Source organism: Thyridium curvatum (assembly GCF_004353045.1).
Source record: "Thyridium curvatum strain D216 chromosome Unknown NODE_8_length_716436_cov_74.480370, whole genome shotgun sequence".
In the NCBI taxonomy this organism is placed as follows: domain Eukaryota; kingdom Fungi; phylum Ascomycota; class Sordariomycetes; order Thyridiales; family Thyridiaceae; genus Thyridium; species Thyridium curvatum.
This window is the reverse complement of record NW_022156763.1, coordinates 224,287-240,340: the sequence shown is the minus strand read 5'-3', so window position 1 is coordinate 240,340 and position 16,054 is coordinate 224,287. Positions and strand designations below refer to the sequence as shown.

General features: G+C 55.1%; 7 protein-coding genes across 7 annotated transcripts; 6 read left to right on the top strand and 1 right to left on the bottom strand.

Annotated features, from left to right (window-relative positions):
- Positions 1 to 1,179: 1,179 nt before the first annotated feature.
- E0L32_002031 (uncharacterized protein) lies at positions 1,180 to 3,570 on the top strand (the record flags this gene model as incomplete). The annotated part of the gene is made up of 4 exons (XM_031136177.1): positions 1,180 to 1,324; positions 1,517 to 1,650; positions 1,693 to 1,782; positions 1,855 to 3,570. The coding sequence occupies 4 exons, from the start codon at positions 1,180 to 1,182 to the stop codon at positions 3,568 to 3,570; spliced, it is 2,085 nt and encodes a 694-aa protein (XP_030989139.1).
- Positions 3,571 to 4,465: 895 nt separating this feature from the next.
- On the top strand, positions 4,466 to 5,594 carry E0L32_002030 (uncharacterized protein; the record flags this gene model as incomplete). The annotated part of the gene is made up of 4 exons (XM_031136175.1): positions 4,466 to 4,787; positions 4,864 to 4,924; positions 4,998 to 5,417; positions 5,489 to 5,594. The coding sequence occupies 4 exons, from the start codon at positions 4,466 to 4,468 to the stop codon at positions 5,592 to 5,594; spliced, it is 909 nt and encodes a 302-aa protein (XP_030989138.1).
- A 974-nt stretch (positions 5,595 to 6,568) lies between these two features.
- On the top strand, positions 6,569 to 7,932 carry E0L32_002029 (uncharacterized protein; the record flags this gene model as incomplete). The annotated part of the gene is made up of 2 exons (XM_031136174.1): positions 6,569 to 6,645; positions 6,723 to 7,932. 2 exons carry the CDS (start codon positions 6,569 to 6,571, stop codon positions 7,930 to 7,932), a joined length of 1,287 nt encoding a protein of 428 aa, XP_030989137.1.
- A 224-nt stretch (positions 7,933 to 8,156) lies between these two features.
- On the bottom strand, positions 8,157 to 8,917 carry E0L32_002028 (uncharacterized protein; the record flags this gene model as incomplete). The annotated part of the gene is made up of 2 exons (XM_031136173.1): positions 8,157 to 8,711; positions 8,789 to 8,917. 2 exons carry the CDS (start codon positions 8,915 to 8,917, stop codon positions 8,157 to 8,159), a joined length of 684 nt encoding a protein of 227 aa, XP_030989136.1.
- A 1,084-nt stretch (positions 8,918 to 10,001) lies between these two features.
- E0L32_002027 (uncharacterized protein) lies at positions 10,002 to 11,642 on the top strand (the record flags this gene model as incomplete). Its single annotated transcript, XM_031136172.1, has 7 exons — positions 10,002 to 10,082; positions 10,150 to 10,470; positions 10,528 to 10,802; positions 10,864 to 10,925; positions 10,989 to 11,070; positions 11,133 to 11,242; positions 11,299 to 11,642. 7 exons carry the CDS (start codon positions 10,002 to 10,004, stop codon positions 11,640 to 11,642), a joined length of 1,275 nt encoding a protein of 424 aa, XP_030989135.1.
- A 478-nt stretch (positions 11,643 to 12,120) lies between these two features.
- E0L32_002026 (uncharacterized protein) lies at positions 12,121 to 13,901 on the top strand (the record flags this gene model as incomplete). The annotated part of the gene is made up of 4 exons (XM_031136171.1): positions 12,121 to 12,336; positions 12,396 to 13,513; positions 13,573 to 13,805; positions 13,855 to 13,901. The coding sequence occupies 4 exons, from the start codon at positions 12,121 to 12,123 to the stop codon at positions 13,899 to 13,901; spliced, it is 1,614 nt and encodes a 537-aa protein (XP_030989134.1).
- An 844-nt stretch (positions 13,902 to 14,745) lies between these two features.
- E0L32_002025 (uncharacterized protein) lies at positions 14,746 to 15,432 on the top strand (the record flags this gene model as incomplete). The annotated part of the gene is made up of 1 exon (XM_031136170.1): positions 14,746 to 15,432. The coding sequence occupies one exon, from the start codon at positions 14,746 to 14,748 to the stop codon at positions 15,430 to 15,432; it is 687 nt and encodes a 228-aa protein (XP_030989133.1).
- Positions 15,433 to 16,054: the final 622 nt, after the last annotated feature.

The window sequence follows — 16,054 nt, the reverse complement described above, 5'->3', positions numbered from 1 at the left end:
CTGCCTGGCGACGTGCATTTGTGCGAATTGAAAGTGCCTGGAAGAGGACTATCGCGTGAGAGATTGTTTATCAAGTAGGTAGCGAAGACGCGTCGCTGAATTCAATGTTGCCTGACGTGGGCAGTGATTCAAGCTTTGGTGGCCCGTGTGCTCCAAGGAGCTGGGCAATTGGCTATTCACAGTTGCGATAAGAAACCATCAAAGCAAGCAAAGCGCACAGCAGCTTTGACAGGAAAGTGAGTGAAGCTTGCCCGGAACATTGAAGAGTAGCACTCTAGGTGTTCCCCTTGATTATCAAAGCAGTAAGTTCAGACTGCATATAAAGAAAACAAGTTCTCATACGAGCGAAGCAACTATCAACCAAATGTAGTATTTTATATGGGAAGTTCAAGTACTACATTGAGCCCTGTATGTTATAGCTGTTCTTCTCACAAAGGACTTGACAATAGCGGCAGTCAATCTGAAGCACAAACTTCATTGACATAAGCCCACACGCGCAGTAAATAATGTGGCTGTGCAAGACCGACACTCGCTGTGATTGCATAAGTGTATTCGCTCTTTGGCCATAGCGTATTGATTGCATCTGTCTCCGCGGCCAGTTGAACAGGAGAGCATAGGTTTTACAGAGTGAAGCATTCAATATTGGAATCTCAGAGCCTAACATTCCACTCTTGGTTCTGCCCAGCAGCTGTGTCGCCTGTGCAGTGACTGAACCTTTCGAGCACGTTTGACATGATTCAAAACAGATGATTCTATGCTGAGAGGTGACAATCACGCCAACTAATGACAACAACAGCAAAAGTAGCTGGTGACAAAGAACAGTTGCGTGACCTTATTTCCCGTCTGGACGTCCAGCTCGGGCCCGATCGCTCGCCGGGTCGAGTCTTGGCATCTGGAAGCAGAGCAAATACACCGAGCGGACCTAACCCCGTGCCCACGTGTCGGCGTTGAGGTCTTTCTTTTCCTTGTCTCCTTCTCTGAGCCGCGCGTTGGTTCATTTGCCAAGAGACTGCAACGCATTGATGTGTACGCGGCCCGTCGCAGCGATGGGAACCGGAACGGTCGACGCTGCAAGGGACACATCATCGGTGGAAAAAACAGCCAGATCGGGGATGAGGCTGAGCCAGCGCCCCTCCTCGACGTTGGCTTTAGCATATTTGTCTCCCCACCAATAGGAAGATGCGGGCCTGGTTGTCTGGGCTCTGGGTGGAGAACGGCGAGATGCGGTTAGTCTATTACGGTGACGCCAATGAGAAGCGTCCCAACGGTGGAGGTGTGGATTACGTCGCCGTCCGACGGTGCGAACCCCCCGTCGTGTCAACTGGTGTGTTTCGAGCTTCACTCTCACCCTTGTTATAAGCTTTCTCCCTCGCTTTCCACATGCAGACGGCCATCCAGCTTGCTACCCGCTGCCAGCCGCCACTCACTTAGGCCAGCAAGCAAGCCAGCAAGCAAGGAAACAAGCAAATAAGCATATCGCTCTCCGCTTTGACCGTTTCCGTACCTTCAAGTCCAGCCCGCCTGGCCAAGACCCGTAATCGTCCAAACCCCCAACACACCCTGAAGAGCTGGCGAGCCCGACCCGCCATGGACAGAAGTGATGGCGGCGAGCCACGCCCGCAGAAGCGGACCCGTGCTAGCGCCTCCAGGGTAAGGACTGGCTGTCTGACTTGGTAAGCTACATTGCCCAAGCTTCCCATCGCACGCAGTCGTGCCGACCTGCGATACGTCGTGTCGTATTCGAGCCTTCGGTTCCAGTCCATTGCCAGAACGAGAGACATTGTGTGCTGATTTGTTTTCTTTTTTCGCACAGCAAGTAGGTGGTTAGCTCCTTGCGCAGGGGCTTTGTTCCAGGCAAGAAATGCTGACCAGATCAGAAAACGCCATCTCAAGTGTGACGAGGCCAAGCCGGTATGCCTGCGGTGTCAGAAGGACCAGTGGAAGTGTGATGGCTACTTGGACCCGGTGCCGCCCAGGAGGCAAATCTCCGCCGTGAGCGCCAGCGCGAGTGCGAGCTCGAGTGCGTCTACCGCTGCATCAAGCGCCACGCCCTCATGCAGCGTGCTGTCCCCGGCGCTCGAGTACGGCGGCAGCCAAGCCCTCCTGTCCCCAGCAGATAAGCGGTCCCTCCACCACGCGCTGCAGTGCACGCTGTGGCAGATGGCGGGCGGCTCCAAGGCCCTGCGCGCCTTCTGGCTGCACGACGTCCCCCTCCTCGGCCACCACCTTGGCGCCGTGCACCACACGCTCATCGCCCTCGGCGCGGCGCACGAGTCCTTCCTAGTCGACAGCATGCTGCCGAAGTCGTCATCATCATCGTTGCCGCCGCCGCCGCCGTCAGGTTCCTGCGCAGGCGGAAAGTCGCTTGTACTGCAGCACTACAACCTCGCCATCCAGGAGATCCGGCCGCTCATGACGGACCCCAAGCCCAAGGACCTCCAGACGGTTCTGGTGTGCTGCCTCGTCTTTGTCTGCATCGACTTCACGCGGGGCCAGTACGATTCGGCGGTGCGCCACCTGCGCGCCGGGTCCCAGGTGCTCGTGTCGTTTCTGGACGCCATCAAGCTCTCCAGCAGTAAGGTCCCGGTTGACAGGCGGAAATGGCACGAGCTTGTGCGCGACCACGGTATCCAACCGGACCAGATGCTGGCAGTGATCGAGCTCTTCTCACGGCTTGGGACGAACCTATCGGGAGCGCTTGACGAGAATGTTGTGTCGCACCTGGCGCTCTTTGGGACGACACCTCTGCTGGGGAGCCATGTGGAAAGTGACTCTTTTGCATCACTTAGCGACGCTGAGGACGAGCTGCGGGCGATCGAGACCGCATATGAGACGTGGTACGACCAGATCGCCATCGAGAATACCTCGGAGTCGGGACTGCCAAGGAATCGCTCGGCGGGGTTGCAGTTCAGGAGATCCATCGCCCTGCAGATCGAGGATCACCACACAGCCAACTGGAAACGCCTGTGCCAGAGGTTCTGGGACTGGAGCACCAAGCTGGACGCGTTCGCCAGCAGCCATATGCTGAATGCGACGGGCAACGCAGTAGAGAACACGGAGTACCTGAGGATGCTGGTCCTGCAGAAGGTGTGGACCTCTACTTTCAAGGGCGACAGCTGGGTGTTTGGGTTGGCCGACGGGATTGCACCGGAGGACCTCGAGGCGATATTTGATTGCGTGCAGTTGCTGATGCAGTCCATTCCGCCCTCGGAGCATCCCGTATTCACACTAGACGGGTTGATCATACCACCCCTGGCGTATGTGGGCTGGCTTACGGAGGACACGAACCTCTTGCAGAAAGTGGTGGACGTCCTGAGGACGATGGACAGGCGAGAGGGCGGATGGGACAGCAAGGACCTGTCGGAAATTTTTGAGGCCCTCCTGGTGGCGAGGAGGCAGGAGTCCAAGCTGGAACACGTCCCCGGCGGCACGCTGCTTGTGATGAGGGACCTGCTCGCCCTGGGCCTGCCTTGCATCGCGCCGACGAACCGGAGCGTGCAGTTCATCAAGGCCTTCCTGGAGTACCAACGAAGGAGGACGGATAATTTCGATAGAAGGATAGCGCTGTAATAAGAGGAGCCAATCGACAGCCAACCAAAGCCCGCGCTTCCCCCCAGGATGTTCCTTCAAGGCGTTGCTTGAGGCATAGGTAGGAGGACGTCTTGAGGGCTCCGTATCCATCTCGAAGCGAGTGCAGTGTTCGCCTAACCCAACTCGCCTCTACTAGCCTCGCGCCCGGAGTGCCATGCATGATTAGCCCGAGTCTATTACATTCGTCCCCACGCGCTAAATACCTAGCAGATGTCTCCGACAGGGAGTGTCGGGGCCAGGGCAACGATGCCAGTGGGTGCTGCATGCGTAAGACGGAAGTAAAATTGCCCATGTGCCAAGACCTTTCACCATGTACACTTTCACTGGGCCCCCTTCTCAAGGGGTCTGCTGGTGCGGCTGCTTTATCTTCAGCTATGACACCAGTTGACGAAAGATGATACCTACCTAGAACCAAGCCCGCGGCACGGACTGTGGACACAGCCTCAACCCAGCTCACTGGTCGCTCCGTATTAACTTTCCCCACTCGGCGACTCAAACACGTAAGCTTTTTTCGTCCTGTCGGTCACTGCCGGCGCTCCCGCACCGACTTTCCCGGCACAGGGCTGGGCAGGGGACGAGATAAATAATTGGTAGGCCTTCCCTTCTCCGTAGTTATATCGTGCGAGTTGAGTCTTTAGATATTATATATCCATATAACTTTGTACAACTTATCACCAGTCTCATCTCTTTCGGTTTCGCCCTCACTCGAATCCGTAGCAAGTTGCTCGCTACCCCAGTGACTGACTCAGCTCCCTGCTCCCTTGCCGCACGCACACGATAATCCCTCATTCCTGTTCACTCTTCAGCTAGGCGTGCCATCAGAGAGAGAGGACCAAGTAAATCACAAAGGAAAGCACAATAAACAATGGCGGAAATGACGGCGCCGCCCGGCTACGACCCGAGCCTGTACCCCGACGGGATCGTCGTCTTCGGCTCGGACCAGAACTGCACACTCGCCACGTGCCCGGTCGAATGGAGTATCCTGCGCGCGCAGCCGTCGATTGCGGCCAATGCCGTCTTCATCGCCGCCTTTGGCTCGAGCCTGCTCATCCACGTGGTGCAGGGAGTATGGACCAAGACGTGGGGTTTCCTGGCGGCCATGGCGGCCGGGAGCATCCTCGAGATCGTCGGGTACGGGGGGCGCATCATGCTGCACGACAACCCGTTTAGCTTCGATGGCTTCATGATGCAAGTCAGTAAGTTTTTCCCTGGCGGGCGAATGTGGTGATAATTGCGTGGGCGGTGCTGACCGTGGTGTTCCCCTTTTCTTAGTCTGCATCACCATTGCGCCCGTCTTCTACTGCGCGGCCATCTATGTCATCTTTGCGCAAATGTAGGCCCTGCACTGCTTCTTCTTCTTCTTCTTCTCCCCCCTCGCGATATACACTGACACCTCCCCCTCGCAGCATCAACCACCTCGACGCCTCCCTCTCGCGCATCAAGCCCAAGCTGCTGTACATCATCTTCATCCCCTGCGACATCATCTCACTCATCCTGCAGGCCGTCGGCGGCGCGCTGTCCGTCGTCGCCTCCACGCGGTCTGGTGTCGAGTCCGGCGAGCACATCTCGTTGGCGGGCCTCATCTTCCAGGTCATCGCCCTGGGCACTTTTACCATCATCTTCATCGACTACCTGTTCAGGTACAGGCGCGCGCAGAGGCGCAGCGGCGGGCGCGTCTCGCGCAGGACGTCGGTCTTTTTGCGCTTCTTGTTCCTGTCGGTCGTGCTGATCCTGATCCGCTGCGTCTACCGGATCATCGAGCTCCAAGGCGGGTACTTTAGCGCGACGTTCCGGAATGAGGGTTTGTTTATTGGGCTCGAGTCTAGGTAAGGACGAATCATAATCCTGTCTCGCTTGATGCATACTGTGGTCAACGCTAACAAGTGTGCTTTCGCAGCGTCATGGCAGTGGCGGTGTTCTGCTTCAACGTCAGCCATCCCGGGTTCTTCTTCAAGGACCAGGATGCCAGGGAGAAGATGACTTCCGAGTCCTCGACTGACTGAGCGAGATCGAGGGTGCTGGTTAGTAGTAAGGATACAGGTGGTTGCACTTGAGTATTCCTTTGTGATTTGCTTGCATGTCAACAGACTGGAGCTTGTGGGAGCATTTCTTTGAGTCTATTGAAACGGAGGATCTGCATACTATTTTTTTTTCTTTTGTCTGGATAGATACCATGTTGAATCCTTGTACACATAGCGGCATCATAGACGAGACCTATATAGATCTGAAAGCGACTTCTGCAATACTGTCACTGAAAACCGCGGCTCTCGTCTCTAGTAGTGTCTGGTGGTTAGCTTGTTTGTGTACGTATCGTATGTCGGAGTAAGCCCATCAACTTCTCTTGGGATCTTTGAGTGATTGGATTGGCTTCCAGCTATCTCGAACCAACAAACGCCTGCTTCTCTCCCGAGGGCCTCTAGCCGCATCCCTGTGGATCTGATCTCGCGCCTGAGAAGGCTTTGTGCTGGTATCGGCGAGCTTAGCATCTCTTTCTCCCCACTGATCAGTGGGGAATTTCCTCCAAAACCCCGTGTACGCGTGTGTAGTAATAGACCGGAGAGGGCCCTCATGAGGCGATTCCATCTGTAGGGCTGCGAGCGACTCAGCCTGCGGAGTTACCTACGTAATTTGGCAGGGGCAGCTTGACTCAAACTGCCGGTGAGGTGGTCTGACTAATTGTGGCGCCCCGCCCCCACGCATACCGCCGTGCAAAATGTCGACTGGCGCGACCCTGCTCAGCCACTGCAATCGCGGATTCTGCAACGTCCAGCACACGGAACGCCGAAATGAGCGAGCGCCGGTGGACTCGACACGGAGACACCCGGCGCGCCTAATTGCACCGCTTCATGTTCGCATCAATTGATCGGGGACCAACTTCTTGCTGAAGATCTGCAGATTATTGCGTGCGCGCGACAGAACCGGGCGCCCACGTCACCCAAGGCCACCCAACACGCGCGAGCGCGCGTGCAGGACCACGATGCCCGGAAGCATTGCTGCTCGCCAGCGGCACCCCCCAACCCGGACCAAGGTGAAGACTGGTTGTGCGACGTGCCGGTGAGCGCCCTAGACCGTTTTGGCTCAAGTTGAGAATGAATGAGACCACGTACTTACTCGCTATGCCCTCCGAGCAGGATAAGGAAAGTCAAGTGCGACGAGGCCAAGCCCTCCTGCCAGAAATGCGTCTCCACTGGCCGTACTTGCGATGGCTATGACTCTCCCTTCAGACTGGTCTCTGCCCGCCCATCTAGGGGCAGTGTTTCTGCCGCTGCCGGTGGTGCCGGCATCAGGTCAGACATCGCCGGCTCACGACCCGGTCCAAGCGGGCCAGAGTTCGTCACGCCACCTAGTGCCACAGAGATCACCCCCCAGGATATCGACCTGCTCAACCGGTACTTCTCCACCAAGACCATATTCGACGTCAACATAGGCTGCGAAGACGCCGCCAAGCAGATCCTACGAGCTAGCTTGACCGATGAGCCTATACGGCTTGCGGTTTCATCTCTGAGGGCCTTGCGGGAACACCTCGAGATCACGGGGGACATCGTGGTTTCCGAAGATTCCGTTTCAAGCCTGCAACAGCAGCCCCCCGACTCCGGCTACGACTATGGCCTCCAGCAGTACTGTGCTGCTCTCAAGGGTCTCGCATCCAACCTGGCATCGCCCCTAGGCTCAAAGGGGCTCAAGTCAGCGCTGCTTTGCTGCCAGATTTTCATCAGCATCGAACAAGTCCGGTGGAACTTCACCACCATGGCCCAGCACATCATTCAAGGCCTCGCCATCCAGCACGAGTACCGCGCGAGGCCCTCCATCGTTACCGCAGACCCAAACAAGTTTGTCCCAGCAAATCATGACCAGCTACCGCTGCTCGACGCCTTCGTCATCAAATTCTTTGCTGCGCCATGCAAATTCGCAGATGCTCCTGTGCAGTCGGCCTTACCCAGCAACTTCCGGACCATCGTCCCCGACATGCGCACGGAGCTGGCCAGGATCTCCTCCTTGACGCTCGAGTTCCTCGACAACCTGTCGCAAATCAAGTCAGGCCGAGCTGCCGTACAACTACTTCCCGAGAAGGCGTCTTTGCTCGACTCCCTAGAATCCTGGCTCAGTGAGGTGGATGCACAACATGCTGATACCGATCTTCTTTCAGTCGCTTTCCTGCGCTTATTTCATCGAGTACTAAGAGTTGTGCTCTTGGGTGCATTGGATTCTGCGTCTGATTCCGAGCTGGAGATCGAAAATGGTCGACTGCAGGCGGTGGCTGATGACATCCACGAGAGAGTCAAGTCTTACAGAACGGCATGGAGTGGTGCCAAGAGCAGTCCAGGATCGTCAACTGGATGATTCTGCATCTGAATACGTCTGTTATACGTCTGTACCTCACTGATCTTGCAACCCAGCCGATAGTGCTTGGTAATATATGTACCTCTGGCTGCGGCGACCCTGAAATGCAGTACACAGTGCACATCGCTATCCCCATTTGTTCGCGTCGCCTTGTTATTACACGAGGTGAGTAATGGCTCATCTCATTTCCTTATTCAATTCGTCGCCATCTTATTCTGACTTCCCTATTTTTTCGCGCCCGCAGCCTGAGCCGCAGCCATGGCCTCCCTATCGGCAGCCAACAGCTTCGCAATAGCAGGCCGACCGGTGATGCGCGCCCACCACGCGCTCACTGCCTTGCGACCCGTCACCATTTCTCCATAGCCGCACGCAAACAGCCTCTGGATCAGCGGGATGTAATAGATATCCACCAGGGTGAACTCCTTCCCAGCCATGTAGTCCCTGCCCTGCAGCATGCGCTCGGCCACGTCGAAGAAGCCCTCGAGCGCCTTGACCGCGCCCGCCACGACGCCCTCGTCAGTGGGCAGGCCGATAAACTTCTTGGCGAACTTCTCGAAGCTGATCTTGCCCGCCGGGTCGGCAAAGTAGAGCATCTCCTCGGACTGGGCCTGCTCGAAGAGCGCCGTGGCCTCGAGGTCCGCGACCGGCGGCAGCAGCGGGAAGGAGTACTTCCTGGCGAGGTACGTGCAGATGGCGCGGCTCTCGTAGAGAGTGAAGCCGTCTGGGAAGATGAGAGAGGGGATCTTGCCCCAGGGGTGGCGCTTCATGTTCTCTGGAGACTGATGGTGCATTAGCTGCATGTTGTTGCCATCTCTGACTGAGCTGAGAGATAGAAGAGAGCATGCGGATCACGCACCTTTTGCTCGCCATTGCGCATGTCGAGGATCTCGAGGTCAAAGTCGGTGAAGCCGCCCTCGGCGAGGGTCAGGCGCACACGGTCCGTGTTGGACGAGCCGCGACCACCGTAGAGAGTGAAGGCCGGCATTTTGGAGCGCTGCGCGACTGTGGACAGGAATCTGGGTTTGCTGGTGAGGGTGATGATGAGCTTCGACATATGCAACCAATGCTGGGAACAGGACTTGACTTCTCAAGCTTGGTGCGAGGGTGTGAAGAGTTGACGAGGAGAGTCTGGCGTTGCAAGATATTCGAGTGACCGAGATCACCCCAAGCTCAACTTTATAGAAGGACTTGTCTCGACGGACGACGCAGTCGTGACAAAGCTCACATCAACGAAGCTTTGACGGATCGCGCTTCCATCAAACTAACACAGGGTCTGATTGGTCGGTTCGCTCACAGTACCCGACCAGGCTTAGTGCCGGCACCTGCTGCCTGGTCTTTTGGCGCTAATCGACAGGGCCATCCCTGCAAAGCGTATCATCATCATTCGGATAGCTTATGCGAGCAGGATCCTAGCCTGATGAGTCCTCCCCGTGTCAGTCTCCCCCGCATTGGGCCATCGGTCGAGGTTTCACATCTCGCCTACTCTTCATCGTCAGGAAAAAAGCATTCTAGACTTTGTAACAGTGGCTTTTTGGATAATACAGTGACTGAAATGGGCCACGACTTTAAGGATTAACCCCTCTTGTCTGTGTGCCTGGAAGGCATAAGTTACCCAGGACTGAGACCCTAGGGAACATGGACGTTCTCTTGATTCCATAGTTATATATGCCAGTTCGCATTTTTACATTGTGCGATTTGTTCGGGTACTTCGTATCGGAGAATTGTCTTGATCTTCAAAAGGATCAGGCTGAAACGACTTGCTCTCTTTCGGTCCCTTACTCAATAGATAAACACCGGTAGCTAAATAAAAAATTTGCTGTTTTCAATGCAAGTTCGAGCTGAATTAGAGAATTCAGGCACCAGCTAGTCTCATTGGAGAGCAAGCGATGATTGTTGACTGATTAGACGCCGAGCACACCATCAGGCGTGGATAATAACCCGAGAATAGGCCAATCCAACGATCCATCTCACGTCATGGTCATATAAAGTCGCCGAGTCGCCATTATAAAAGACACATTAATCACAAGTCGGTTCCAGACGCAATATTGAGTGTAACCACTAGCGGCAGAATGGATATCATCATAGTCGGCGCCGGCATCGCCGGCCTCAGTGCTGGCATCGCCCTGCGTAGAGCAGGACACAAAGTCACAGTCTGTTCCGCCCCATAACCAACGAGCCCGTGCGATGATGACCTGCTAACACTACTTTCGTCTCAAGATTCTGGAGCAATCCGCCCTACTGCAAGAAACCGGGGCCGCCATCTCCATAGCACCAAATGCATCGCCGGTCCTCCAGAGCTGGGGTTTCGATATTGCGCACTCGCGCATGGTCGGCATCAAGACTGGAAGTATCCTGAATGGAACTTCAATGCAGATGGTGGTGCCCAACTACTATGTCCACATTGAAGAGAATTACGGCGCCCCCATCTATTCCGTGCACCGCGTCGATCTCCACGACCAGCTTAAGGCGCTGGCAACTGGCGAGAGTGGCTCGGGTCAACCTTGCAAGCTGCATGTTCGGGCCCCGGTGGTTGATTATGTGCGTCTTAGTCTTGCCGGCCTTTTTCATGTTTCAATTCTGATGAGCCACGAGTAGGATGCAGAGCACGCCAAAGTTACAACTGCAGATGGCACCGTCCGGCAGGCAGACCTGATCATTGCTGCGAATGGCGTACACTCGACGGCCAGAGAGCACGTTGTAATCACAGACAAGTCCGATGTCAATGACACCGGTTGGGCATCAATGAGGTGGCTAGTGCCGACAGAGGAGCTGCTTGCAGACCCGGAGACCGCACCCCTGGTGGAAGACTCTACCCAGAGATACTTCATTGGAGCTCGAGGGGGAGGCTTGGTGTGGTACCCCTGCAGGAAGTATGCGCAACGTTTACTCTCTCATATTACCTATCACAAATACCCGCTGACATCGATTCAGTAACGAGGTGCAGAACTTTCTGTATCTGTCGCAGTCCTTTGCGAGCGAGAATATTACCGAAGGTCTGTAGCTCCGAACTGTGGCGCTGGGGAAAGAATCGGAATGCTGATATCACCACAATACAGACTACCAGGCCGGTATTGAGCCGACGATGGTGATGGACTATGCGAAGAATGAGTACAGCCCAGCTTTACAAGCAGTTCTTGCGTGAGCACCATCATCATATATTGCCCGCTGGCTGTGGAATATCTGCTGACAACCTCAGACAGGAAGGCAAGAGACGTCCGATTCTGGAAGCTGGTTGCTAGAGGCCCACTGCCTTCATGGCGCAAGGATTCCCTGGTTCTCATTGGCGATGCCGCTCATCCCATGCTTACCTGTGAGTATGGCTCACAACGCATCTGAAAGCACTATGCTGACAATGCTTCTCAACAGTCCAAGCACAAGGTGGTGGCCAAGCTATCGAAGATGCCGCAGTGCTCGGCATTCTATTGGATCAGGTCCATGACAAAGCTACTCTGGATGCACGCCTCGACCTCTATGAGATGATCAGAAAAGGTCGTGGTTCGGCAATTCAGACATTGTCCAACTCTGCACCCCCAATGCCCCAGAGTGTCCGCGATACTGCTCTCAAGTATTTGCCCGAAGGCACCAAATTGGAGAACCAGGATGACATTATCAAAGTCATGTTCTCGTATGATGTGATCAGCGAAGCGAAGACTGTCCTCGCTGCTCATCTGAATGGACAGACAACGGAGGCCAGGCTTTGTTCTCAGTAGTAAACTCAATGGTTAGGATACTACATCACCTGCTTGTTAAGTTTCAACGAGTCGGAAACATTTTGTATGGTTGATTACGAACACAACCGACGTTCTCTACCAGTGCTGCTGATCATAGTGGCAATAAGTGACTCCTATAATAGAATGAATGGTAGCTAGATGCCCTTGGTCAGCTTCTCACTTTTTGGCTTGCGCATCTTGAAAAATAATCCCAGTTCGAGCATTGAATAAAATGGTGCGCGGCCTGTGGGGTTCATACTCTCTCACAAGTGCCGAACCAAATCTGAATGCGGGGAAGCAATGAAGTTGACTATTGCGTAGGCTATGGGGAACTTTAGGGGAATATGCTACCGATGTTGGTGGACATGACAAACCAAGACTGCTTGGCCGCCTATATGTTGTCATCCCACTACACTGGCCTCGTCCAAAGCTCAATCTTGGCATTTCTGGTTTATAACTAGCGGGTATCACCAGCATCATGTCCGAGACACGGCTGCGCCATACCTTGACTTCGCCGTTGAGCCACCCGTCTTCGCGCGGCGCAGTGCCTCAGGAGTACTTGAGACGGTCTGTGGATGGAATGATCATTGAGACACATGTGGCCGTGCCTCTCCGAACAGGTTATCACGCATTTGCTGACGTCTATCGACCGGAGAACGAGTCTGAGGCAGTGCCAGTGATTATTTCATGGACGGTAAGTATGGCTAACTCCATGTCCTTTATCACCAGGTGTTGACACTCCGGTTATGGCAGCCATACGGAAAGCACAACCCAGCACCGTTATGGAAGATATACCCACAGTCAGGGGCAAACCGCGAGTGGTACTCGGACTACACATGCTTCGAGGCGCCGGACCCCATCTACTGGACTCAAAGGGGCTATGCTGTGGTCATCGCCGACGTAGCCGGGACTTGGCACGGGGAAGGTGTAGCCACATTCTCCTCGGGTCTAGAGGAAGCCGAAAGCTTCTATGACACCATCGAGTGGATCGCTGCGAGACCCTGGAGCAATGGAAACGTCGGGCTGAGCGGCGTGTCGTACCTCGCGGTCAGCCAGTGGCACGTAGCAGCTCTGAACCCGCCGAGCCTGAAGTGCATCGTGCCCGTCGAAGGCTGGTCCGACTTTTACCGAGAAGTTCTTCGCCACGGGGGGATCCCCGACACGAGCTTCTTCCCCTACATCGCTGAGCGCTGGGGCGCCGCTGTCAGCTCTGTGGAGGATCTCATGGAGGAGTCTCTCGACCATCCGCTGTGGGACGAGCTATGGGAGTCGAAGAGGGCCAAGCTGGAGAAGATCCAGGTTCCTGCCCTGGTCATCGCCAGCTTTTCGGACCAGGGCCTGCACACGCGCGGGACTCTGGAAGGATACAAGAAGATCGCCAGCCGCGAGAAGTGGTTGATCGTGCACCGACGCAGGAAGTGGGAGTTCTACTACCGCCCTGATATTGTAGAGAAGCAACGCCAGTTCTACGACAAGTTCCTAAAGGGCCGGGCCGACAACGAGGTAGAGTCTTGGCCTCCCGTCAGGCTCGAGATCAGTGATCGCTGGTACGAAGGACAGTGGAGAGACGAGATGGAGTGGCCGCTGAGAAGGCAAATACACACGCCTTGGTACCTCGATGGCAGGTCGTCGGCCATATCAGACGCAACTGCCACGGAGGCGTCTTGCGTTGAGTATCACTCCTTGTCGGGCGGTCCGACGGCGACTCGCGCTGTGTTCGACAGAGAGTTCTCCAGCGATACAGAGATCACCGGACACATTTCTGCTACTCTGTTTATGGAAACCAGCGAGGGCGATGACATGGACGTCTTTGTGGCTATTTACAAGCTGGACAGCCAAGACCGCCTTGTGGGCCAAGCCTTTTACGCACAGTTTGTCCTTCCATTTAAAGTTCTGTCTCATGGGATTGAAAATACTGACCTTAAACAAGGTACTCGGACGGGCCGGTGTCTCTCGGGTGGCTTCGAGCTTCGCGCCGCAAGATCGATCCCGCTCAATCTTCACCTGGTCAGCCTGTCGCGGCGCATACGCACGAAGAAAAGCTATCACCGCGGAAGGTGTACCAGCTGGACATTGAGCTTTGGGCTAGCTCGATGTGTTATCGATCTGGCGAGAAGCTCCGATTCGTCGTTCAAGGAACCGATATTGCCGTATGTCTTGATGGTATGCACTAAAGCGCGCGCGTTGCAACTCGGCTAACTCTTCCTCCCAGAGACAAACAAGCCAGACAAAGGGGCGCAAGATCTTCACTCGCCATGAAAGCCTACAAGTGAATGAAGGTTATCATCGGCTCTGGACAGGCGGCGAGCATGCATCTCATATCTTGGTTCCAATTATACCGAGCAACAAGCGGTAGTGGCGTGGGCTTGAGAAATATTGTCGAGCAGGATCCTGTTGAAATGACCCTTGAGGACTTGAAAGTCGCATGCAGATTAGTTCTGAACTTGGCCTTCGATCCAAAAGTTCGATTGCTCTCCTCTCCCAGACCCGAGCGCAGTTCTTGTAAAAGAACGAGAGGCTGCATGCAGGATTGAAGGTGCAATTCAGTGCGTGCATACATCTGAGCCCTGCTTATGCAGACGTGACGTGGTGTGCTTACATCACTTTCATTATCTAAAGAAAGAGCTCCAGGCGAGGAGAGTCATGCTTTCCGGATGGGTCCAATCGCCGTAGCCACTTCCCTGCAAAGGTTCCGACTGGGAGTGGGTGGGGCTTCCCTTTTAGGAAAGAGGAGCGAACGGCCCAATCAGCATCTCGAGATGGGAGTCAGGGACTCGTCTCAGCCTGAAGAAAACCGCAAGAATGCCGACGACGACATACACGAGCCCTCCGTCGATAAGATTGTTTGTAATCTGTTTTTTTTCTCGAAGGAAAGACGGATAGATATGTCAGCAGTTCTCGCGCTTTTCGCTCTTTAGGGTGCCCGAAGAGCCACCGGCATCTGATAAATACCTTCTTCATGGACCTCGTTGCGGTCGTGGATCATACTTGGCTCTACCTTCCCATTATTCTCGCAAGCTTCTCACTCTCTCACTTAGTCCCTACAACATTGCAAGAAGACGACATCTATTCCTCCGCTTAACCTCGCCAAACCCAATTTGCCATGCATTTCCTCCTCCTGGGCGCCACTGGCCGCACCGGCAAGCATGTCGTATCAGAACTTCTCTCCCAAGGCCACACGGCAGTCGCGCTCGTCCGCACTCCCGGTACTCTCTCTCCTCATCCCGGTCTCACGCTCGTTACCGGCTCGCCGCTGTCAAAAGCGGACATCAGGAAAACCCTCACCGCCGCACCGTCCCTGACACCCTCAGCTGCCATCTTCACACTCAACTGTGCGCGCAAGACGGACAGCCCCTTCGCACAGCCCGTCTCGCCTCCCCGCCTGCTGGCTGACTCGTGCGCCAACGTCTGCGAGGTGCTGGAGCAGGCCGGCATCCACCGCATCGTCGTCCTGTCCACGGCCGGCGTCGGCGACTCGTGGGCGCCCATGCCGTGGGTCTCCAAGGCCTTCATGGGGTGGACCAACATCAAGTACGCGCTCGAGGACCACAGCCTGCTGGACCAGGAGATCCGCTCTACCAACCTCGACTGGACGCTCGTGCGCGGCTCCAGGCTGGAATTCGACGACCCCAAGAAGGCGACCGAGGCAAAGGATGTTGAAACGCTGGGCAGCTCCGGCGCGGGGCTGCGCATGACGGATAGCGTGAGCGTTGCCAGCGCCGCGCGGTTCCTGGTCAAGTGCGCGGTTGAGGGACTGTTTGTTAAACAGGCTGTTGTTATCAGGGATTAGTTGAGGGTTAGAGGCTGGCAGAGAAGTCGTGTATTTCACCAAGGTGGTTCATGGAGATTGTTATGACGAAGGAACGTCACTTAATAGCACGATTAGATGAAATGATTTTTAGCTTTACCCTCTCAGACTGAAGATATTGTGGCTTTCTCTGCTTGCTTTCTCTACTTGTTAGTGTGACCGGAGAGGCAAAGGATGAACACGAGAGTGTCAGCATTGTCGTTTGTTCATGTATGACTGCTTCAAAGCGTACACTCTTGCGGAAGCGAGACGACGAGAATGATGAAGCTGGGTAGCAGGTCGACGCCTCTTTGCGATGCAACCACTGCTGAACCCGCTTGCGAGCCTCAATTCTACCCAAACTCGAATAACGTGGGATGATTACGGCTTCCGGCCCTTCTACACTTGTGTCCTCACCAATCCCGACGCGCCTACCTCGACCTCGCCCGCCGCATGCTCGACGTGCTCTCACCTGCGGGCAACTCAATGGAGTGTGAGTAGTGAGAGTAGTGATAACCAAGGTTTTGTTTGCTGTCCATCACTGCATTCAAGGATCAAGGGAATCCATCCATTGTTGTCCAGGTAGCGTGTGCATTGCTCAAGGTCGATATAGCGCAAACTCTGT